The 25,220-nt window shown below is 39.8% G+C and overlaps 2 protein-coding genes across 3 annotated transcripts in view; one reads left to right on the forward strand and one right to left on the reverse strand.

The window, feature by feature from the left end:
- Positions 1 to 25,220, forward strand: part of ACACA (acetyl-CoA carboxylase alpha) — a 375,954-nt gene that overhangs the window by 326,655 nt on the left and 24,079 nt on the right. The window lies entirely within an intron of this gene.
- AATF (apoptosis antagonizing transcription factor) overlaps positions 1 to 25,220 on the reverse strand; it is a 95,480-nt gene that overhangs the window by 15,504 nt on the left and 54,756 nt on the right. The window contains exons 9-11 of one of the 2 annotated variants that reach the window (XM_059048638.2): positions 17,734 to 17,801; positions 15,394 to 15,474; positions 8,065 to 8,136 (exon numbers count right to left, since the gene is read on the reverse strand). In XM_059048638.2, coding sequence (XP_058904621.1) covers positions 8,065 to 8,136; positions 15,394 to 15,474; positions 17,734 to 17,801 — 221 coding nt within the window. The remainder of the gene's footprint in view (positions 1 to 8,064; positions 8,137 to 15,393; positions 15,475 to 17,733; positions 17,802 to 25,220) is intronic. The other variant, XR_010838091.1, reaches the window with a different exon arrangement.

Here is a 25,220-nt window from a genome sequence, read left to right on the forward strand (position 1 = left end):
GTTTTGGTTTTTTGGCTGTGAGGTAATGTGGGATCTTTGCTCCCCGACCAAGGATCGAACCCGCCATCCCCTGCACTGGAAGGCGACGTCTTAACCCCTGGACTGTCAGGGAAGTCCCTTTTGTTTTTATTATAGGGGAAAAATGCAGTCTCTAAGGAAAGAAGGTGACAGGCACCTGAATCCAGAAGAAAGAGAACTGTCAAGAGCAAATGGACTGAATACACTGGACCAGGTTTCAAAGCTAATTATGAGGTTTAGGGTCTTTGGAATCAAAGAATGGTGTAACCATAAGAGCAGGCCTGGAAATTCAATGATTCACACTAAACTGTGAATGGCTTAATAGGTAAAACCTTCTTATATAGAAAGCATCTTTACTATAACAGAAAGAATCATTTTAATGCAAACAAGTTTTTGATGGAGAGAAAGGCTCTGTGTCTGTGTGCCAGAGGTGGAGAGGCAGCTTCCCTTTGGCACAGGATTCCCACGTATTTTTAAAAGCTTGCTGTCTGCCCTCTTAGCACAGCAGGCAGCACGTCAGCCTCATAGAAGTTTGCTGACTTCTTGGGCTTCCCTGGTGGCGCAGTGGTTAAGAATCCGCCTGCCAATGCAGGGGACACGGGTTCGAGCCCTGGTCCGGGAAGATCCCGCCCCGTGCTCCACGACTACTGAGCCTGCGCTCTAGAGCCTGCGAGCCACAACTACTGAAGCCCGCGTGCCTAGAGGCCGTGCTCCACAACAAGAGGAGCCACCACAGTGAGAAGCCCGCGCACTGCAACAAAGAGTAGCTCCCGCTCAGCACAACTAGAGAAAGCCCAGGCACAGCAATGAAGACTCAACACAGCCAGAAATAAATAAATAAAATAAATAAGCTTGCTGATTTCTTGAAAACAGGGGCAGGGGTCAGGAGCCACACTCCCAGATGCATAAACCAGCTCCTCTACAAACTTGCTGTTTGTCTTGGGCAAATTACTCAACTGCTCTGTGCCTCAGTATTCTTATCACAGAACACAGATAACGTCAACCACTTTAGTGGTTTCTTATAAGGACCGAATGAAAATACATATGAAGAATTTAGAACAGTGTCTGACGCATAGTAAATGTTCAGTAAGTGGAATCTGACGGAGTTCCCTGGTGGCCTGGTGGTTAGGATTCCGGGCTTTTGCACTGCCGTGGCCCGAGTTCGATCCCTGGTCAAGGAACTGAGATCCAAAAGAATAATAATAATACTAAGTGGAATATGAAGTTATCATTCCATGCCATTTCACTGCCAATCAGAAACAGGGTGGCAGAGTTAGGGTGGATAAATCAGAGCAAAAAATGAACACAAAAACTGAGATGATCTGCACATCTTGGCAACCCAAGCTGCTTGGGTGGCTCTGTGGGAAATGTATTCATAATGTGAATGGGTGACTAGACTAAATTCAGGTGAAACACATTAGCTGTTGCCTACCTCCTTGCAAGTTACTTGCTTGTGACTAATACAGTATCTGTAAGATATTACATTTTAAAAGACAATAATAATAGAATACAAAAACTTAAAAATAATAACTCCTTAAGAGAAACATTTATATTCACTCTAATGAATGTGAAATATCCCTTTGGGAGAAGAATAAGATTCACAATCTTTTGAAGAAATGATGGGAATTTGACTGCAGAAATGAGAACTATAGTTAAGAAACCCTATTCTGAGGAAAGATTTACCTGTTCAGCATCTATAATCTCTTTCTAGAAAATGTGCTTTTCTCTCTCTACAACCTGCTTGGAACCAAGGCTTGAATTTGAGAATGCAAATTCTTCAGAACTGTGTGAGGACTGAAAACCAGCGAACCAGGAAATATGGAGGAAACGAGAGCAGTGCTTTCTTTGCAATCCAGTTTTAAAACTCTGGCCCAAGTGTCAGGTTTGAACTAGAGAATGTTCTCTTTGTCCTTTCTGACGTTTCTGGAGGAGGAAGGCCCCAGGCCCCCTCGCTCTGTGCCGGACGCCATCTTTAATGATGATATATGGGGGTCCTTTCCCTTCAGCCCTGCTGGGGGGTCAAACGTGTGATGCCGCCCTCCCAAGCATCAACAAGCAAATTATAAACTGTGTCAATCCGAGTTAATGCAAAGCTGTAATCCTCTTTAACAAGAGATCAAATCACTGCCATGAGTTATGTTCATTCTGTAATCTGATAAGGAAGAGAGGGAACCTCTAATAAAAGAGTAATGGGAGCCTTTAATGACGCTGGGGAAAGACAGCACCCGTGCAAGTTTCCAGCTCATTCCTGCCGTTCCTGCTGATTAGATCAATGTTGCATATTTGCTCGGGCTTGTTTCACCTGTCAGAACAACCTGTGTCTTTTTAGGAGATAAGAAGCCTCAGAGAAAACATCTATATCTTAACCATTCTTGCTCTCAAGTTTCTAACCAATGAAAAATAGTCTATGGAGGGTATTTCTGGGGTTATTAGCTGATGTGCTCTCAAATGCTGAGCAAACTTCATCAGAGTATTTCACCACGATTCAGTGCATTATGGCTAATAAAAAAAGGTGTGTGGGGGCGTAAAGTAGGTAACGGGGGAATCAAAAATGGTCTAAGTAACCTCTGGATTACCAATTAGGGAGAAAAGAACACCATCAGTAGAGTGGTAGAATGGGCCCATACTTAGGGTACAGACCCACACATACAAATGGCACGCGGAAGATAAATTGCCTGTACAAATTCTATTATACCGAGGCACTTCAAGAACAACGTGGCAGTGATGTTGACAAAGCACTTTACAAGGCTGGATTACATTTGTACATTTCTAAAACTCCAGATGTAAAACAATAATGTATTTGGTGCTTAGCAGTTATCATTAAAGGATTCTCTCCTTGTTCTTTCTAAAGCCAGTAGCTTTATAAAAGGAGAGGGGAAAGTGGTTTTTTATCTGGGGGCAGAGAGTGGGGGTTAAAATGAAAATTCTTGCTGTTCCTGCTGAGAATTTAAGTTCTTTGCAAAGGAATGGAGTACCTACAAAATGTTGATATTGCTATCATTTTTGTAATAAGAAAAAAAGCTTCTTAGGAAAATACAATAACCTACCCTTTCAATGAACAGTACCAAAACTGGGTTTATCTAATCAATGCTCTCTGAAGCAGCAATAAGTGCAAGGCAAACACCAATTTTCTTACTTTTTTTTTTTTTTTTTTTTTGCGTTATGCGGGCCTCTCACTGCTGTGGTCTCTCCTGTTGCGGAGCACAGGCTCCAGACGCGCAGGCTCAGTGGCCATGGCCCACGGGCCCAGCCACTCCGCGGCACGTGGGATCTTCCCGGACCAGGGCACGAACCCGTGTCCCCTGCATCGGCAGGCGGACTCTCAACCACTGCGCCACCGGGGAAGCCCAAACACCAAGGCACCAGGCTGACTGCTGCCGCTTAGATCTGTTCTGTGCTGACAACAAAACCCATGCTGACAGAGTAAGCAGTTCCCATGCATTCCCCGTCCCAAATCTGGGGCGGTGGCCAGTTCTGAGGAACACACCTCAACCCTTCTCAGAGTCTTACTCAGAATTTACTTCTCCTACTTGTCACACTACCATTTTACTATCTGACCTACATCTACCCAGCAAACGAAAAAGAACAAACTTCTGTAAAAGTCTGCCTCAGAGGGTCTTTCAAAAACACAGGCAAAACCCCAGATGATTATTTCCACAACCGACAAATTCTTAATTTTGTTAGAACCATAATAAAAGATCACCTGAATTTTCACTTCACCCTCCCTCTGGTCTAACAGCACTCCAGGGCTTTCATACCATGTAAAGTGAGCTGTGCTTCTAAAATGTCCTTGATAAGCTTAGAATAACTTCAATAGTCAGAGAAGTGAACAGCAATCCTGGAAATCATGCAAGTAACACACTGACTTGTTTGCAGTGGTGACAATATGCTTAGAGGGATTCTCTGCCAATGAGACATCAAGACCTTTGTCCTCCTCAGCCCACTGGTAACTCTGCCTCTCCAGCATCACGTGACACTTCTGCCCTCTTCGCAAAGATGACTCGGAAGGGCAAACAGGAGCTGCTCTGGGAGATGTGCTGCCCCGTGCCAAGAGTACCTGAGGGTCCAGCAAAGCCAGCGATCCTTTTTAGACTCGTGGTAACCCCTCTCTTGCACGCAACACGTGATACAGGGGCAAAGTTGAATTTCTTTTCTTTCCTCCCAGTACTGAAAGGCAGCTATGCTAACCACCATACCACCAACGCCTCTCCTCCCAGCACTGGGAGCGTTCAACAGGCCTGCAATAGAAACCACCTGCCTACCTCCTAATACCGGACCAGCAGAAGTGTCAGGGGTTATATGAGACTTTCACTAGCAAAGGAAACCTGAGGGCCTGTAAAGGCACTTAAATCAGTAAGTATGCAAAGCTTACCTAGAGACGCCCCAAAGGGAAATCGGGTAATACAGGAGCAAACTGGGCTACTCTGCATTTAAAAAGACTTTTTAAAAAATAGATTGCTTGAAGAGAAAATTTCCTAGCATGAGAAAAGAATATGTATCAGCAGAAATATGAAGATGCCACTTACCTTTCTAAAGATCCTTTTACAGACCGTACTTCTTCCTCCACTAAGGGTATTTTAATAACCTGTGTTAAAGATCTCTGCTCTCTCTCCCTTAATGAGAGCTATGTTCCAGTCTCAATTCAATTTGACCAAGTCCAAATTTGAGCTCAAACTGGACAACGGACATGGGGGATTCAAGGATGAGTAACCATACTGGGATCCCCCCTTCTCCTCTCTTTATTAATACTGGGTATTAATCCAACTTAGGCACATGTGTGGAAAACACCAAATTGGACCCAAGACACAGCTAAAGAGAAGGGCTTCTCTCTCCAGACCTGGGTATGGTAGGAACCACAGGTAGAGTGGCCTCTGAGAATAAGACATCAAAAGGGCTGGAAATTTTGTTATGTAATTTTTCACCATGATTAAACAAGGGGAGGGGTGGGCTGGGACAGAAGCTACTCGGGTATTCAAAAGCCAGTTTTATCCAAATGGCTCACAGGGCAGAAGCCTTAAGGGAAAGAAGCTCTTTCATTTATGTAATACTTCAATAGAGGAAATCAGGACCTTCCCACCTCCTCTTTATATTATAGATATAATTTTCAAAATGAACATGTCCTATTCCATGGATAAAAAGCAATACAAGTTTACTGTAAAAAAAAAAAAAATCAAATACTACAGAAATAATAGACTAGAAAGTAAAATGTGTCTTCTACTCCACCCTGCCCAGCAATAAACATGTGAAGAGTTTGGTGTACACTGTTTCAGAGCTTTTTTTTTTTTTTTTTTTTTTTTTGTGGTACACGGGCCTCTCACTGTTGCGGCCTCTCCCGTTGCGGAGCACAGGCTCAGCGGCCATGGCTCACGGGTCCAGCCGCTCTGCGGCATGTGGGATCTTCCCAGACCGGGGCACGAACCCGTGTCCCCTGCATCGGCAGGCGGATTCTCAACCACTGCGCCACCAGGGAAGCCCTTCTTATTTTTTTTTAGTGACAGTTACTATGAATGCATCCTCATGGCAGGAAATTAGAGCAAAATAGAAGTACGAAAAAAAAAAAAGTTGAAAATCTCCCTTTGCCCCTTCCTCCTCCCAGTCCCTTCCCTGTAGGTAAACATTTTAAATATTATTGATGTATAACATATCCATACATATGTATACATATATAGCTGTTTAATATTTATTTTAAAAACATAAATGGGCATTACATAAATGGATGTTTTTTTCTAGTTAACAAAATAACCTGGAGATCTTTCCATGACAGTATAATATTTTTTTTTTGTAAGGCACCACTTTTTTGTCAATCATACATGTTTATTTACTCAAAAGTAGGGTTATGATATAGTATTCTGTAGCCTACTTATTACATTAAACATTATGTTAATACATACAGCTCCACTTCCTCCTTTAACAGTTGCTTATAACTTCAATGAATGATTTTCTGTGATTTATTTTAACTAGTTCCCTATTGATGGTCATCTGGATTGTTTCTTATTTTTCCCCATTATAAACAATGTTGCAATAAAGATCCTTGATACAAAAATATTTGTGAACTTGCTAGTTCCTTAGGTCTCCTTAGGTCAATTCCTAGAAGTGGATTTCTCTGGTCAACAGATACATTTACATTTAAAATTTTGAAAAACATTGCCAAACAGCCCTCCAAAGTGACTTTGCCATTTACATTCCTAACAACAGTAAATGAAAGCGTCTGTTTCCTCACCTATCAACATTAGTGATTATCACTTCTAATGTTTTCCAATTTAATAAGAAAAAAATGAAATCTCATTATTTTAATATCCATTTGATTAATGAGATTGACAGTCTTTATATTTTTTGGCCATTTGCGATTTTTCTTTTATGATTTCTAAGTTTGCTTGTTGACATGCTTTACCCACTATTTTTATTGGGATATTCTTAGAGATCTGTAAAAACTCTTTCCATAGCATTCCTACACAATAATGTTACACTGAACTTTTTCTTCCCAGTTTGTCATTTACTTATAACTTTGTTTTTGATATCTTTTTCACTGTGACTCTTATGTAGTCATAGCTACTAGTACTTTCCCCGTGGCTTCTGGCCTTTGTGTCATGCTTACAAAGCCTTTCTCTACTTCAAAATCATAAAAAATTCTCTATTCATACATGCACACCAAGAATGATATATCTGTAACTTTGTTCTACTCTACCATAGATACAACTATAAAAATGGGTTGGGGCTTCCCTGGTGTTGCAGTGGTTGAGAGTCTGCCTGCCGATGCAGGGGACACGGGTTCGTGCCCTGGTCCGGGAAGATCCCACATGCCGCGGAGAGGCTGGGCCCGTGAGCCATGGCCGCTGAGCCTGCGCGTCCGGAGCCTGTGCTCCGCAACGGGAGAGGCCACAACGGTGAGAGGCCCGCGTACCGCAAAAAAAAAAAAAAAAAAAAAAAAAAAAAAAAAAAAACCATACTAAAAGGGCATTCAAAGACTGAAAGGAAATATTCCAAGATACTAAAAGTGGTTGTCTCCCATGTATGGGTATGTATGTATACACACATTTCCTATCTCTATACGCTGAGAGAGCCTATGAACAATGACACCCAGAACAATGAGCACCCCAGCACCCAGACCTTAGGTTCTAAAAACCATAATTCACTAAAAAGAGTGAGGACTCCTTGGAGAAAGACTGATTCCAGGGCTGGAACAGAGAAAATGTAAGATGAGCCTAGAACACCTTGCTGCGGTGGACAGTAAGGAAGCACTCAAGGAATAACTGGGGACACCTCAAAAAGATGCAAGCCAGCTTGAAGGGGCTTCCATTAATCTGAGACAATTTTAAATCAAAATAAATAATGACAGTAATGGATCATAATTAATTGAATAAAATAGAGCATGAATCCATACTGATATAAATGAATAAATAAATGCTAAATAAATCAAGAAGGAATAGGATAAATAATATTATAAAAATATCATGATGTAGTAGAATGCCAACTAATAAATACAGAAGGAATGATTCTTTAAAAAGTGGTTATCTCCGAATTGAGTACACGTATACATTTTCTTCTGTACGCATTTCTATCTTGTTTCAGCTTTGTAAAATGAGCACGTACTTCTTTTGTAAAAATACTCAAAAAAAAAAAAAAAAAAAAAAAAAACCTCAACAGCAGCCTGAACAAACACAACATAATGTACATCTCTAGACCCATTTTTAAAAGGAGAACATATCCATAAAACCCCCAAACACATGAAGCAAGTGTGTGTGTGCTGTTCTAACCCATCTGTCTAGAGAAGAGCTCCGATGTCCTAGGCTGGCGGCTGAAGTTAAAAACAAAACAAAACAGCAAAAACAAACAAAAAACCCATGAGAGGCAGCACTGAGATTTACGAAAATTTTGTTTTGGTCTTACAGTGATGATGGGAGTGAAGAGATGTGACGAGGACCCTTGCTATGATGCCAATGACAAATGGTTCACTGATAAGAAATGGAGAGGGCAACAGGCTGTAGAACAGGTCAATATCAGGCGGTCATGAAGCCATTTGAGACATATAATTAATCTATTACTCACCTGGCGTCATCATTCATTGTGGTATGGTCAATAGGTGCCATGAAGCTCAGAAGCTTGCTAAGGACGTGGAACCTAATAAAGTAGGAAACAAACAGGCAGCAACATTAGTAACTATTAACCTAGAAAAGGAAATACACCCTACCAGGTAACAAACTCCAGAAGTGATCACAGGTATATCTGGCTCCAGAGTGCAACAGGGAACAATTCATAGGCACGAACCACTCACGACCATAAAAACACTTTTCCCTTAAAACTACTGGAGAGAAGTGTGATAAAAGCACATTGTGAAGGACAGTAGCTCAACAGAGCTCCAAAGCCCAAAAAAAAGAGTAGATACACCTGTGCCCTTGAGCAATGTACTGGCCCTTAAACATCACTCCAGACAAGAGACAATGAGGAGCTGGCCGCCTCATCTTCCCCTCCTCTACATACATCTTCATCATTCTTCAGTGTCATTAAAGCTACCTACTGGCAGTGGCACAGGTAGTGGCATAACATTCAAATGGAACACCTCACCACCACCATCATTCACTAGCTCCCTGAGTCAGAAAAGGCTTCTAGAATCACCTTCACTCAGTAGCTCCACCGGGTCTTTCATTTCACCCCCCCCCCCTTTTTTTGGCTGCGTTGGGTCTTTGTTGCTGTGTGCAGGCTTTCTCTAGCTGCGGCGAGCGGGAGCTACTCTTCACTGCGGTGTGCAGGCTTCTCACTGCGGTGGCTCCTCTTGTTGTGGAGCACGGGCTTTAGGCGCATGGGCTTCAGTAGTTGCAGCTCGTGGGCTCAGTAGTTGTGGCTCACGGGCTCTAGAAGCGCAGGCTCAGTAGCTGTGGCGCACGGGCTTAGTTGCTCCACAGCATGTGAGATCTTCCCGGAGCAGGGCTCGAACACGTGTCCCCTGCATTGGCAGGCAGATTCCTAATCACTGTGTCACCAGGGAAGCCCCTCGCCCATCTTTAAATGACGTGCGCAACTGAGTACATAACAAGTCTGATCCCTAGATCTTCAGTCAAGGTGTCAGAGAAATTTAAGTTATATGTCACCTCCATCTCCCTCCAATAGAAAAAAGTGGTATTTTTGTACAAAGTGCTTTGAGATCCTCGGTGAAGAGGGGCTGAACAAATATTTGACCTTATACAGAAGAAATTACACCAAGGAGAATTCAAAGAAGGTATCCCTTTCTGTTCATTATAAAAGGAGAAGCTGAAGGACAATATGCATAGTATATTGGTTGGCCAAAAAGTTCATTTGGGTTTTTCTATGTTACGGAAAACCCAAAGGAACTTTTAGCCCAGCCCAATAAAATTCTAACCAGAAAAACTGTTCTTGGGCAAAACACTATCCACAAAAAAATATGATATAAATATTTTCACATGTGTAATGTTTTACAGTTTTAAAAACATTTTTACACACATCAAAGAATTTGATTCTCTACTACACCACCAATAGCCAAGCCTCTCAAATTTCATTTTTTTAACAAATGAATTTAAAAGAATAATAGTGATGAGATTTTTCCCATTACAAGAGTAATACAAAAAGCATAATTCATTACAGAAAATTTGGAAAACAAACCGAGCACACACAAAAATATATAGTTCTTCCACCTAGAGAAGAACTGTTATTAATATTTATTAATATTATGATTTCATTAATATTTTGGTTAATTATGTTCATTTTATATAGTAATCCATACACACACATAATTTCATATCTTTTTTTTCACTTAGCATTGTATCTCAAAGCTATATACAAAATTCTAGGAATGGAAGTACCATAAATACATTTTCATATATTTGAACATTCATACTGCTTCCAATTCTTCACTTTTTATAAGATGCAACAAAATATCTGTTCACTATACTTTTTTTCATGTCTGCTATCTCCTAATTATAAATATTCTGCATTATGCTTTTTTCCACTGTCATATTCTATTCTTTTTCATAGTTACAGGATATTCTGTCTTGTCCATATAATTTATTAAACCTCCTATTGATAGGCATTATATAGCCTATCCCCTTTAAAAACCATATTAAACAGTGTGAAAATGAAGACTTTTTAAAACTTTTTTAGAAATTTATTTTATTGACACATAGTTGATTTACAAAATTGTGTTACTTTCTGTTGCATAGCAAAGTGATTCAGTTACACACACACACACACACACACACACATTCCTTTTCATATTCTTTTCCATTATGGTTCATCACAGGATACTGAAAATAATTCCCTGTGCTCTACAGTAGGACCTTGTTGTTTATCCATTCTGTATATACTAGTCTGCATCTGCTCATCCCAAACTCCCAGTCCATCCCTCCCCCACTGCTCCCCACTTGGCAACCACAAGTCTGTTCTCTATGTCTGTGCATCTGCTTCTCTTCTGTAGATAAGTTCACTTGTGTCATATTTTACATTCCACATATAAGAGATATCATATGGTATTTGTCTTTCTCTTTCTGACTTAGCTAAAGTGAAGATTCTTATATATAAATTATTGTATGTTTGTTCACACATTTCTATGGGATAAATTTTGAGATGTGGAATTGCTTTGCTGGTGAATCGAAAAGTATGCATATTTAAAATTGAAAAAGTAAGCTAAATGCCCTCCCAAAGGTTACGTTAATGTACAAGAATATAATTATTTACATAAACTTTTTATTTAAGTATAAAGCGTAAGTACAATTAATAAATATATTTTAATGTCTTTAGGCTTCGCCAAACCTCACCGTTCATCTGAAAACATGAAAACTATTCTTGGCTGTGTCCAAATACAGGTTTAATTTACTGTCTAGACAAAGACTATAATTATACCTTATAGTTGTGTTGTCCAATCCAGCAATCACTGGCCACACGTGGCTACTGAGCACCTGAAATGTGCCAAACTGAGATGTGCTCCAGATTTTGAAAACTTGAGATGAAAAAAATGTAAAATATATCACTAATAATTTTTAAAACAATAAATTGTTGAAATAATATTTTTTATATATTGGGTTACGTGAAATATATTATTAAGTTCACTTGTTTCATTTTTTCCCCCTTTTTAATTGTGGCTACTAGAACATTTAAAATTACATATGTAAAGATATTTTTATTGGATGGCACTGCTCCATGGAATACCTTTACACTTTAATAAAATATATTCAATAACTATTAGCTGCATGATGAAAGAGAGGCTTTAAGAAGTAATCAGGTTTAGTCACGTGTACTTAATACAATGCATTTTACCTAATCTCAGTGCTACCGAGGATGGATGCATGTTTTAGTATTAAAATACCTTTTACCAACCATACTAAGAAGAGATAAATATAATTTTGTTGCAGACGAATAGACAAACACAAAACACAGTATGACACCTCATTATTAAAGGCCCGAGAGTTTAATTCATTTACATTATGAATTCTGCTTAAATCATGATCAAATCCACTTACAGATAATGCTGAGTAAAAGACTGATAATCAATAATTATAATTGCTTCCCAAAACCAAAATATTTCTTTTTTTTTAATAAGTTATTTTCTAGCATCCAACTAGCAAATTGCCACACCCAGTCTGACCAGGATGATGCCACTGACCATTTAAACTAAGGTTTCCACAGGTGATGCTCATCTTTGCTAGGACATTTCTTCTCTCTCCAACCCTATCACACAGAGCAAAGCTTGCTCACTGGTGGAATCTAGTACCAGTGATAACAGTTGGCACATCCCACCAGCTCTTCCGGGGGTCGAATTGAAGGAAGTTATTTATGATATTCTCATCTAGCCTGGGCCCCTTGTTAAATCCGTCATGGCAGAATTCTAACGTAGCCAAGGTATCATTCTGGTGTCTGCAAAGGTCCTGGCCAGAGAAACAACTCAATAGCCACAGGTTAGCAGCATGGGCTCTGGAATCAGACCAATCAGCTCAAATCCAAGTTTGTGCTTGCTAGTTCTGTAACACTGGGTGAGTGACTTACCTTCCGAACTACTTTACATGAATTAGCTAATTCAATCTGCATTAACAATCCTATGAGATGTGCCTTTTATCACCACGCTAGGTTGACAGATGAGGAAACTGAAGCACAAAGATGTAAAGTATCTTGCCCAAGGTCTAAAGGCCAGTAAGTGGAAGTGTCAGATTTCAAACCCGGGCAGTTTAGCGTCAGAGCCTACGCCTTTTCTACCTCGGCATGTAAATTGCTTTGCAGTGCCTGACAGAGTTTTATAAAGGTTAGTTGTCGCTATTGCTAACAAGATCACTCTGATTCTGACCACATCCCACACATTCATGTTCACAAAGACAGCCAGGTGAATACGGATGATAAAACTGCAAAACAATTCAAAGCACATGACCTTATTTATTACTTTTCTTTTTACGTATTTGGCAGTAATTTTAGGTTTATAGAAAAGTTGCAAAAATAGTGCAGAGAACTCATGTATATCCTTACCTAGCTTCCTCTAATGTTAACAGCTTACACTAGTGTAATTATCAAAATTAGGAAATTAACATTGGTACAATACTATTAACTAAACCATAGACCTTATTCAAACTTCACCCATTTTTACCCTAGTGTCCTTTTTCTTTTCCAGGATCCAACCTAGGACCCCACATTGCGCCTAACTGTGGTGTCTCCTTAAGTCTCCTCCAATCTGTGACAGGTGCTCAGGCTTCCTTATTTTTCAATGACTCTCTACAGTCTATAAAGCCCGAATTCTGAGCTTGACCACAATCTAGCACTCACTTATTCATACAGCCTCATCTCCTGCCATTCCTCCATACTCAGTTTAAGTCTCTGCCAAAACAAATGAACTGCAGTTCCCAAAATGGACGTGTACACTCTCAAGTCTGTGTTTTGGCAAATATTATTCTTTGTGGCCTTTCCCTAGGCTAACTCTTCCTAGTCTTCTCCCTTCACACTGTGAAGTGTGGATGCTGCATCTTACAGAAAGTCTTACCTGATGAGCATGTTAATTTTACTGTTATAATCATCCAAAAACATGTCTACGAGGCACTACGGTAGACGGTTAAGGTTAGAACTGTCTTGAAAAACCAGTACAATACTTGCCCTCAAGGGACACACAATTATAGCTACTTGCCCTAAAACTCATAAAAATATGATAATGTAGAAAAGGCATTTTCTGCCACTCTCAGTTCTTTTGAAGAGCGTATATTTGCAACAGCAACGCCAACAGATAAACACGAGAAACCAAAGAAACAAACATTTTCGAATGCCTCCTACGTACCAGACATATTCACCTTGTTTTAATCTCAAACCAAATCTGTAAAGTAGGGATTAGTATCTCCACTTATTAAATGAGAAAAGTGAGGCTCAGAGAATAAAGAGCAACCAAAATCATAGAGCCAGACAGAGCCAGTCTCCTGATTTGAAATCCTGGGCTCCTCCCTCTAGAGAACATTTAAAGCCTCACAAAGCTATTAAGTTAATTAATTAGAAGTACAGCTGATCTACAATGTTAGTAGTTTCAGGTGTACAACATAGTGATTCAATATTTTTATAGATTATACTCCATCTAAAGTTATTATAAAATAATGGCTATATTCCCTGTGCTGTATAATATATGCTTGCTCCTTGTTTATTTTATACACAGTAGTCTGTGTCTCTTAATCCCATACACTTATCTCGCCCCTCCCGCCTTCCCTCTCCCCATTGGTAAGCACTGGTTTGTTCTCTGTATCTGTGAGCCTGTTTTGTTTGGTACATTCGTTTGTTTCATTTTTTAGATTCCACATACAAGTGATAACAGAGTATTTGTCTTTCTCAAAGCTATAATTCTAAAAGCACAGTATTGGAGAAAAGTCTAATCTCAAAATTAAAGAACAGGTACTTAATCAGCCTGGTCAATTACAAAGTACTAGTAATAACATTCTTCTTTAAAACCTTCCCGGGCTGGGGGAGGGTACAGAAGAGACAGGTAAAAAAGAGGCAGGTATGTGAGTGAGTAAGTAAATGAACCTTCCAGGAGGAGACTGATCCAGTCTTGGAATAATAACAGCAATAATAATGATAGGAATGATGGCAACAGACACGTATATAGTGCTTGCTGTGTCCCTGGCTCTGTTCTAAAAGCTGTAAATATACTTACTCATTTAAACCTCACAGCAACTCTACAAGTCTCGTACTATTATCATCCCCATTCTACAGATGAAGAAACTAGCACAGAGAGTTTAAGGGTCTTGCTCGGAGTAACTACTAGAGTGTCATATCCCAGACTGTCAAAGCCGGGATTCAAACTCAGGCAGTCAGGCTCTTGAGACCATGCTCTTAACCAGTACACTGAAAACAAACTTGGAGAAGTATGAAGACTTGGAAACTTCAACATATGAAAAAACATAAACAAATTTAACCTGAGATTTAAGAAAAGTGACTTTCAATCAAAAGATGATGAAAAGCTACTCTGCACTTCTGCAAAGTTAAAGAAAAATAAGCATTTCCTGATAAGCTTTGTTAAATACTAAAACAGGTTAATTGAAGTAGTGAAATCTGCTTCTCTGAAGATATTTAAAAATGAGACAGATCCACATTTGTCTAAAGGTAATTTAATGACAGGCAGGCTCTAATAAGGATGTGGGATTAGCTATCTGCCTAAAACTGTCCTAACACAATGAGTTTAACATTTTTTTTTTCAACGTGCACCTGAATTACAAGTAGTTTCTTTGACACTGAGGCCCTGTGAGAGTGATATTATGTAATATATAAAAATAGTTACATGGAATCTAAGTCTGAAAGCACAGCAATGTCACTTCCACTCTTGTCCCATCTTTTGTCTCCATACTTTTAAGACTCCTTTCAAGGGCTCGCAGGGTTGAGGGCTTTCCTACACTCAGAAATGTCTCTCTGTTCTCATACAAATTATATTCCTCATCTCATTTAAGCACAGTGTTAATCTCTGGAATCCTTCATTTGTACCTTTTTAGCATATTGCGTACATGTATGGCATTATGAAAATGGACCAATATAATTCTATGTTTAAATAAGACTCCAAAATACAATTTTTATATTGTTCTAAAGAAATCATTTTTTAAAACTAAGGCAATTTCAATGATCTTGTCTTATTTCCTTATTATTTCTCTTTCAGGGAAATGCAAATATCATTTAACCCATCCATTCACAACAGTAGAACAAGAAGTAACTGAAACTATCATCTTTCCATTACAGAGTAAAAAAAAAACAAAAAACGGAGTCTCAAAAAAAGCCTCAAATATTGCTTTAGTTATTTTTCTACTCCTTAAAAACAGAATCACCAAAAGAAATAGAAAAATGATGTAACAGCCAACATGCAAGAGAAGAGATAAGGGTAACAAGACACAAGATTAACATTTTTTCTAAAAAGTAACTCACCTAAGTTTCCTTCCTTTGCTGGCTTTCCTATCTACTTTCTTGTGGATTTTGCTTCGTAACTTCTGGATTGCAAGCCACTGCCTAGGAAATTCACAGATGTTATGCATCATCACTAATGGAAATAGTTACATCACTAATGGAAATAGTTACATGTATCGACAAATGGGAATTTTTCTCACTAACAACACTGCAGAAAGAAATCATCAACCTACATCAACTTCCTCAAGACAGTCTGGGGCCAAAGCGACTAATCAACGGAAGAGGATTTGTGCAATGGCTTAAAGAAACAAAAACAAAAACAAAAACAAATGGCAGCTGGGAAATTCTATAGCAAATTTGGTTAACAATGCTCCTTAGTATTTGGAGTTACTGTGACAAGCACTAAATCTACCAGTCTGCAGGAAAACCCATCAAACTGAGTATAGCTGCTCTGGTTTGCTTTTAATGTTTTAGCTGCGTGGCCTGTTCTATGACTAATATTGCAGCTGCTGTTTGGTTTGAGCACGTGAATTCTTTAAATCTAATTTTCCCATTGTTAATGCCCAACTGCTTTTTCCTGTGCTTTCCACTTTTTGCTAAGTGTTAAGAATTATCCACTATTGATACTAGTTTTACAGTCATTTTATTTATTTAATTTTCATTTCAGCTATAATATTTCAGAATGTGTTGTTCAAAGGTAAGGGCTTTTTTTCCCCGCAATATAATCTCAATACCAACAGCCCCAATATAATCTCAATACCACTGTCACACCTAAAAAAAGCTGACAATAATTCTTCACTATCAAATATTCACTCTAAATTTCCCAGGTCGTCTCAATTTTACAGTTAGTTTGCTTGAATCAGGATCCAAACAAGATTCATAATTCTGCAGTCACTTTATTTTATTTTACTTTTATTTTTTTAACATCTTTATTGGAGTATAATTGTTTTACAATGTTGTGTTAGTTTCTGCTGTATAACAAAGTGAATCAGCTATATGTACACATATATCCCCATATCCCCTCCCTCTTGCGTCTCCCTCCCACCCTCCCTATCCCACCGCTCTAGGTGGTCACAAAGCACCGAGCTGATCTCCCTGTGCTATGCAGCCGCTTCCCACTAGCTATCTATTTTATATTTGGTAGTCTGCAGTCGTTTTAGATTAAAAGAAATTAATTTTTCAAATAAAAGATACTGGGCTAAGAAAATCTTCATATATTGCTCCTATGAACAAATGTGGGGGGAAAAAAGGAAAAACAGCAGCAGCTACTCATCTTACCTGATTTACACAATGAAAATTTAACATCAAAAAAAAAAAAAATCCAGGGAAATCCAATTACTGTAATCTTAATATAATCTTAATTACCATAATCTATTTTATTGTAAAGTCAGATAAATGTACAATATAATCACCACTTAAATGCAATTTGCTCTATCACATTAAATTTATGGTGAACAGCTCTCTATAGCATTCCAGAGATATACAAAATATCAACATCCTACCCTAAAATTCATGTTTTACTCACATAAAATTATTTCATCAACACAAATTTTTCATTGTGATCTCAAAATGCTGCTCTGCCCCAGGATCCCATTCTGATACTTGCAGCTTTTGTTTCCTTTCATGCTTTTGCAAATTATGGCTCATGGCTATTTAAATGTACACTATTCATTAGGTAGCACTCTAAATGTCCTTTTTATTTTCCAACCACAGGATGAAGCATACACACAAGGGCCTTCCTTCACTACTTTCCATTCTACCCTGACATCTGGGTAATGCCGCCACGTTCCATTTCTAATTGTGCCACAGCTTTCACTGAAGGGGCGGAGGTCTAAATTAGGGCAGACTCTCCCAGGGCAAGAAACCTGTTGTGCACAGTGCCATGTCCTGACAGCTGAGAGCACACATCTGGGTGGATGCTTTTTACCCACTGGTCAGAGATTGATACAGATATAGTCACAGCCCAAACCAGAGAGCAAAGAGATTAAGGACTTTGTGAAATAAACCCTAAAATAAACACCTATAGGCATTTTATAATCTCTTATTCCAACTGCACTTAAGGCAGTGTAGGGTAAACAATTTCCATCACTTTGTCTGTCTAGCTCTTGTTATCTTGCTTAACTTTTTTTTTTTTAATTTGGCTGTGCCGCATGACTTGTGGGACCGCAGTTCCCTGAGTAGGGGTTGAACCCGGGCCACGGCAGTGAAAGCCTGGAATCCTAAACCACTAGGCCACCAGGGAACTCTCAACTTTTATAATTATAGGGCCAATGGTTGCCTTGGAGGCTGAATTAGGGAGACTCAGAGGGAGAAACTATTATACAGGCTACTTGCATGAAGAGAAAGCCATATCTAAATTACCTTCCCATGGCCACCTGATCATTGGGGTCCAAGGAGCTGGTCTTCCGTTCTATGAGTTCTCGAAGGAGCTAGGGGAGAAAGGAAAGCAAGTGATTTATCTACCATCTCCCAGCACCAACTGACTTTAAAAGGGCACAGGCGGAATTCTGAATGGCACAGTGACAGCTCTAAACTACAATCAATAAGGGACAACTCAGTGGCAAGAGCATGACTGAATTCCCATTAACCCTTTCATATTTGTATATCTTTAAAAAGAGCTATAAGCAATAGCTGAGAACAAAGTCCATTTGAAAGACTTATTGTACTGCAGTTCATTTCAAATGGATCAATGAGTATGCAACATTCCCTTCATTGTTTTTATGATTAGTTTTGTCCACCTCATCAATATCAGTGGAGAATCTATAAAAGGTCAGGTGGGAAGGGCTGGGTGGCAAAGAGGAAAACACATCAGCTTCTCACCAATAGGATAATGGTACATTGTTAACTTCTGACCTATAACCTCCAGCAGTCAGGAAGGTCTTTGTTAGGCAAAAAGCCTTTATTAGGTATAACTAAAAGTGTGGACTTCACTCTCTTGCTTTCCACAGCTGGTACCCTAGCATGCTTCCTAACAAATGATTTAACCGTATATGACACCAACACATTCACAGCCACAACAACTTTAAGAAGGAACCTAAAGAAAGTCTTATGTGCATATTGGAAACACCACAGACAGCCAGTCTCTCACCCCCACAATTAACTCCATGGGAACTCTAAATCACTCTCCTACTCTCCTCTTAACACTGGGTATCCCACCGCATGCAAGCAAAGCCTAAATCTTTATCTTACATACAGACTGAAGAATTTGCATTGGATCTTAAAGTCCCACTTGAGAAGAAGCAATGGATATAAAAGTTAAACACTAAAGAAGGAGAATTTTAAATTACAATAATAAAACTAGATATCATCTCTCCTACACAAGTGCTATATGCAGGGAAACAGCAACAGAGATCAAAATTCCAAAAATCTGAGAGGGACTTCCCTGGTGGTGCAGTGGTTAAGAATCCATCTGCCAATGCAGGGTACACGGGTTCAAGCCCTGGTCCGGGAAGATCCCACATGCCACAGAGCAGCTCAGCCTGTGCACCACAACTACTGAAGGCTCTAGATCCTGCGAGCCACAGCTACTGAGCCCTCGTGCCACAACTACTGAAGCCCACGCGCCTAGAGCCCACGCTCCGCAAGAGAAGCCACTGCAATGAGAAGCCCGTGCACAAGGAAGAGTAGCCCCTGCTCGCTGCAACCAGAGAAAACATGCACACAGCAACGAAGACCCAACACAGCCAAAAATAAATAAATAAATAAATAAATTTTTTAAAAAAATCTTCTGAGAGAAATCCAAGGGAAGACACTAAAATAAACTCCTTCCTGCTTATCACCTGTCAATAACACAGGTTTGACTTCAAAACCTGTTTCTTCACAAAAATAAGTAATTATTTTGTAGGTAAGGCATGGGAGCAATATAGATAGTTCATCAAGTTAAACAGCCAAAGTCTGTGGGAGGATAAGGAAGGAGGGATAAATTCCTACGAAAGTAGTTCACTCTCTAATTGTCATTTGTTTATGTAAGTAGGCACTGGAAGAAGCAAAACAAATTTGTAAAAATATTCATTTCCATATAGGACAAACCTTTATTGCAAAAGGGAAAAGGATATCTCAATTGCAAATAAAAAACCTCCTGTGATGTTTTCTCATTTGCTTATTTTAGACATTATTACTACGATGGCAATTACGTTTAAAAATGTGGGGACCAGAGGCCTCTGGTTTATTATCACTAGAAAACAGCAAGCTATTTCTCTGCCCTGTTTATCTGATTGACTCCCAACATCTTTCTGGCAGCCAATCTATCAGTTTATCTCCCCTACTTCATCACAGTCACTTCTGGCAGCTAAATACAAGATCCAAATCCAGTGTTACACAGACATACGACACAGGAACCCTATGTAACACCGCTACTCTGTAAACAGCTGCCCTTAAGGCTAAGCCAAAATGGGCTCTGGTTCCTAGTCAACATCCTGTCAAAAGCAAGGTTAGGGGAGGTGTGGGGGGGGGGGGGGGAAGAGGGGAGAGGTTAACAAAAAGAATCTTTTTTTCTTTTAATAAAAAAGAGGAAGAAAAAGAAGAGAAAACAAAATAAAAAAGAAGGAAAATAATGGAATCACTACATCTCATTGCCCTTACCTTGTTCCAGCCACATAAGAGATAACAGCCACGATTCCTGGTTTTCCTAATAGTCTCTGATCCCTTGCGACTGGGGCCATCACGGCCACTGGGAAGCAGTGCTCAGGGAAGGCTGCCCCAGCACAACGTGGGAGGCGGGAAACAGGAGCTGCGTGACCGCGGCGGGTCTGTTGCGCTCGCAGTGGTCTCTGCGGTTGCAACACCAAGCTGGTGCAGCATTTACTCTCAAGCACCCTGTGTACTTTACATATTCTGGGCTGCATTTTCACTACCCAAGTGTCTCACAGCTATTCGTAGTCATTCATGGTTAGGAAGAGAGTTTTATTGGTCTATCTGGCTGAGTCTAGTTTATTCAGTCCAATGTTTCAGAAGACCCTGTTGTGTGCAAGGCAAGAATAAGAAAGTAGCAAGAAAATAAGTAAACAAATGCTTCTCGTGGCTATTGCTATTTCCCACAGCTCTATCACTGGGCTTAAATTTAATTAGGAAAAATGCTTTTTAAAAAGTTGCCAAAAAATGAAGTTTTAGGGATACTACTGCTGAAGAACTTAGTTTTGCTTCCCAGTTCAATTTTCATAGCTTAACTTTATGACCAAACTTTTCCATTAAGATTCTGGTTTCTGTTAGTTACTGGAGCTTTTTATTTCAACAATAATCATACAATAGTCCTAGTTTTCTGTGTGATTTGGAAAATGGAGAGATATATGAAATATTTTTGTTCCAGTCTGTTATAATCCCTCCAGATAGTCAATTCAGAAAGGCTTGATTGTTTCTCTAGTTCTAGGGGAAAATCATAGATGTATGATTTTATATATGTATGTCATAGGTGTATGACCTGGGTTTCCAGGTTGGCCCACAAAAACCTATTTAACCCATAACAACATATGTGAGGAATGGCACCGACAGTACTATTCAGAATCGAATCAACATTTATAATACTTTGCCTGGAAAAATGCATGTCAGAATCAGTTAAAAATGGCAGTTTGAACACATTAGTCTATCTCTTCTCCCTTCTCAACTCCTCTAAAAGACAGTAGAGGGAAAAAAATAAATGTATTAACCAGCAAGAAAGAAGAGAAAAGGGAGAACTAATGAGAGTAGCTTTTCACAGAATTTTCAAAGACAGTCAGGAGATGAAGGAGCAAAAGGAAGTTATCACCCAAATGTCCAGAGGGAATAAAGGTGAGGGTAGAGCTAATGAGGCCCACAGAATCCCTGTGAGATGAGCTCTTGGAGGGCAGTTACCCTCTGAAAGGTGGAGAAGGGAGAGGGGGCAGAACCACTGGGCCTTCTCCCTTATCCCACGCAGCCAAGTGACTATCCCATAGGGAGAAAAGAAGCTTTATTCTCTGGAAAAACTGAGCCACAAAAGCTCCAAACTGAGAGATATGAGGCACGGAAGGCTGAGATGGGGCATAAGGGAAAGGCTCAATGCTCATCTCTGGGACCTTCTGTCTCCTTCCCCCACCCTCTACACAGAACGCTAGCACCATGTGTAAAATTTCCTAGGCAGGAGAGCAGAGGAGCCTTTTCTGGAGAAAATGCATGGTCATCCCCTGTCTCCCCAGAAAATAAGATTTCCAGTTCTGACAAGCAAGATATTAGTTCACAGCAAAATTATATGTAAAGGAGCCAAAAAGCTCTGCCCAGGTTTCAGAGATACTTTTGAATGCCTTACTCTGAAACACGAAGGGACAGTTAAGGATCACCAGCATCTGAGGAAAGCCTCGACCAAAACAAACAGAAAAAAAAAAGGGACTCAAGAAAGCAACACAGAGAACAAATGCACACAAAGAAAAAGAAAGAAAAAGAAAAGAAAGAGAAAAGAACTCACGATGGATGACCTCAGAGAAGTGAGAGAAGACACATTTCCACAAGAGCGGGATGCTATGAGAAAAGAGTAAAACAAGAAATTAAACACAAAACAGAAATGTTTAAAAATTTCAATAGAATAACCGGAAGATAAATGTACAAAAATCTCTTAGATATAAAACAAGAAGGCAAAAAGACGATATCCCCTTGATTATTTGTGAGAGAAGAAAAAAACTTAAGAGGATAATCCAGAATGTCAAACACCTGCCTAACAAAGGCTGGGAGAAAATTATTAATGAAATAATTTTAAAAACTTCCCCAAATCGAAGGATGAGAATGAACCCACCACAACCTAGTGCAACCTAGTGCAATGAAGGAAAAAGGACCTTTTGTAAGATACATCATCATGAAATGTGGAACTCCAGAAGCAAAGAGAAGATCCTAAATGGTTAGAGCAAAAATAGGTCACATGTAAAGAGGGTGACTGACCACATGGCCCCAGCTACCCCAGAGAGTCCTGGTTAATGCCTGCTGTCCGGCTATTCTTTCAGGCTAGCACCTCAAGGGTCCTAGTTTTGACAATGAATTATATCGTCACCCTAAATATTAAGGGCTGTAAATCTAAATGGGATTAGACATCTCAATAGCAATAACAGATGCCAGGGGACAGCAGAGCAAGGCCTTCAAAATTCTGAGGAAAATAACGTTCAGCCTCAAGTTCCATACACAGCCAAAATACCAACCAAGTATGAGAGTTACATAAAGCATTTCACATCGGCAAGGACTCATCAATTTACTTTCCACACGCTCTTTCACAGGAAGATGTGCCTCAGTAAAACGAGAGCACATGGCAAGCTAGATGAAGACAGGAGATGTTAGAAAACAGGTCTAACCTCAGGAAAGAAGTGAGGCAAGTCCCAGGACTACAGATGGCACAGCCCCGGAGAGCCTGTTCCAGAAAGGAAGAGTTCAGGGAGCTCCAGGAGTGAGGGCTCCAGGAGAAAGGGGAAAAATGATAGGTTAAGTACATCTTTTAAAAGCAGGATCAGCTAGGTGGTTTGTGACCACCTAGAGGGGTGGGATAGGGAGGGTGGGAGGGAGGGAGACGCAACAGGGAAGAGATATGGGGACATATGTATATGTATAACTGATTCACTTTGTTGTAAAGCAGAAACTAACACACCATTGTAAAGCAATTATACTCCAATAAAGATGTTTTTTTAAAAAAGCGGGTATTATTCGCTCTAGGAAAAAACAAATTTGTAAGGAAACGTAATCATAGTACATCACTTGTGAACATTTATTTAATCATATATTGGAAACAATTGTTTTCACAAAACTGCGACAATAAGTACAACAGAAGAATGGAGAGCTGAAGTATTGGGAGTGAGGAGGGAGCAGGGCTTCACTACCACAACGGGAAATCAAGAGAGGATTTGAAAAACGACGGACATCAATAAATCAACAGTCATATAAACACGTTATTTAAAACCATGCAAGTAGGACTACCCTGGTGGCACAGTGGTTAAGAATCCATCTGCCAATGCAGGGGACACGGGTTTGAGCCCTGGTCCGGGAAGATCCCACATGCCACGGAGCAACTAAGCCCATGCACCACAACTACTGAGCCTGCACTCTAGAGCCCACAAGCCACAACTACTGAGCCTGCGTGCCACAACTACTGAAGCCCGCGTGCCTAGAGCCCATGCTCCGCAACAAAAGAAGCCACCACAATGAGAAGCCCGCCTGCCTCAACTAGAGAAAGCCCGCACACAGCAACCAAGACCCAATGCAGCCAAAAATAAATAAATAAACAAATAAAAAAGAAGTGTTCCCTTTTCTAAAAAAAATAAAAACATGCAAGTAACTATATAAAGAAAAAAAAAACCCTTAAAGTATCAGAAGGTTTTACCCTCCAGGACTTCTCAGCATAACACTGTTTTAACATTTCTTAGGTAATGGAGAACCCAAGAAGAATCTGCCAGTATTTATTTAGCAATATCCAGAGGAAAGAGTATAGATGTTTCTGGAAAATCTTTCCAGTCTGCAAATTCACACGGAGAAATTTTACAAGTCCTACAGGACAGGAGGATCAAGGATACACTGATTAAAGCTCTTACGGGGGCTTCCCTGGTGGCGTAATGGTTAAGAATCCGCCTGCCAGTGCAGGGGACATGAGTTCAAGCTCTGGTCCGGGAAGATCCCACAAGCTGTGGAGCAACTAAGCCCGTGTGCCGCTACTGAGCCTGTGCTCTAGAGCCTGTGAGCCACAACGACTGAGCCCATATGCCACAACTACTGAAGCCTGCAGGTCTAGAGCCCATGCTCCGCAACAAGAGAAGCCACCGCAATGAGAAGCCCGTGCACTGCAACGAAGAGTAGCCCCTGCTCGCCACAGCTAGAGAAAGCCCACGTGCAGCAATGAAGACCCAACACAGCCAAAAAATAAACAAATAAATTTATTAAAAAGAAAAAAGCTCTTATGAATATTTTTCTGTTCCCTAAAATAAAACATGAAAACATACTAGAAATAATACCGATAACATTTATTTTGATTTGCTGCAGATAATGCCAAATAACTGTTTACAACTTTATTGAGCTATAATTCACTTACCATACAATTCACCCATTCAGAGTGTATATAATTCAGCACTTTCTAGTAAACTCAGAACTGTGCAATCATATTTAATTTTAGAACATTTTCATCCCACCTAAAAGAAACCCCATACTACTTGTCATCCCCAGTATCCACCAGCCACATACCCCCAGCAGCCCTAAGCAACCACTAATCCTTCTGTCTTTATAGATATGCCCATCTGGACATCTCATATAAAGAGGATCATATAATTTATGACCTTTTATGACTGGCTTATTTCACTTAACAGATTTTCAAGCTTTATTCACATTGTAGCATATGTTGGTACTTCCTTTCCTTTTTATGGCTGAGTAACATTCCTTCGTGGATGCCATGGCGTCGTCCACCACTGCGTGGAGCCACAGATGCAGAAAACAAGCTTACGGTCACGATAAGCGGGGGGTGGGGGATAAACTGGGAGACTGGGAATGACACATACGCACTACTATATATAAAGCAGATAACTAATAAGGACCAACTGTATAGCACAGGGAACTCTACTCAATACTCCGTAAAGGCCTATATGGGAAAAGAATCTAAAAAAAGAGTGGATAGATGTATATGTATAACTGAATCACTTTGCTGTACATCTGAAACTAATACAACATTGTAAATCAACTATACTCCAATAAAAATTCTTAAAAATTTCCTATGTTTGTAATAAAGTTGATCATACAGAGTATTTTTGTATGACGTGCATAAAATAAATATTCCTTTGTATGTATATACCACATTTTGTTTAGCCATTCACCATTGAGGGACATTTGGGTTACTTCCACTTTACGGCTATTATGTATGATGCTGCTATGAACATTCATGT

Source organism: Kogia breviceps, chromosome 19 (genome assembly GCF_026419965.1).
Source record: "Kogia breviceps isolate mKogBre1 chromosome 19, mKogBre1 haplotype 1, whole genome shotgun sequence".
NCBI classification, from domain to species: domain Eukaryota; kingdom Metazoa; phylum Chordata; class Mammalia; order Artiodactyla; family Physeteridae; genus Kogia; species Kogia breviceps.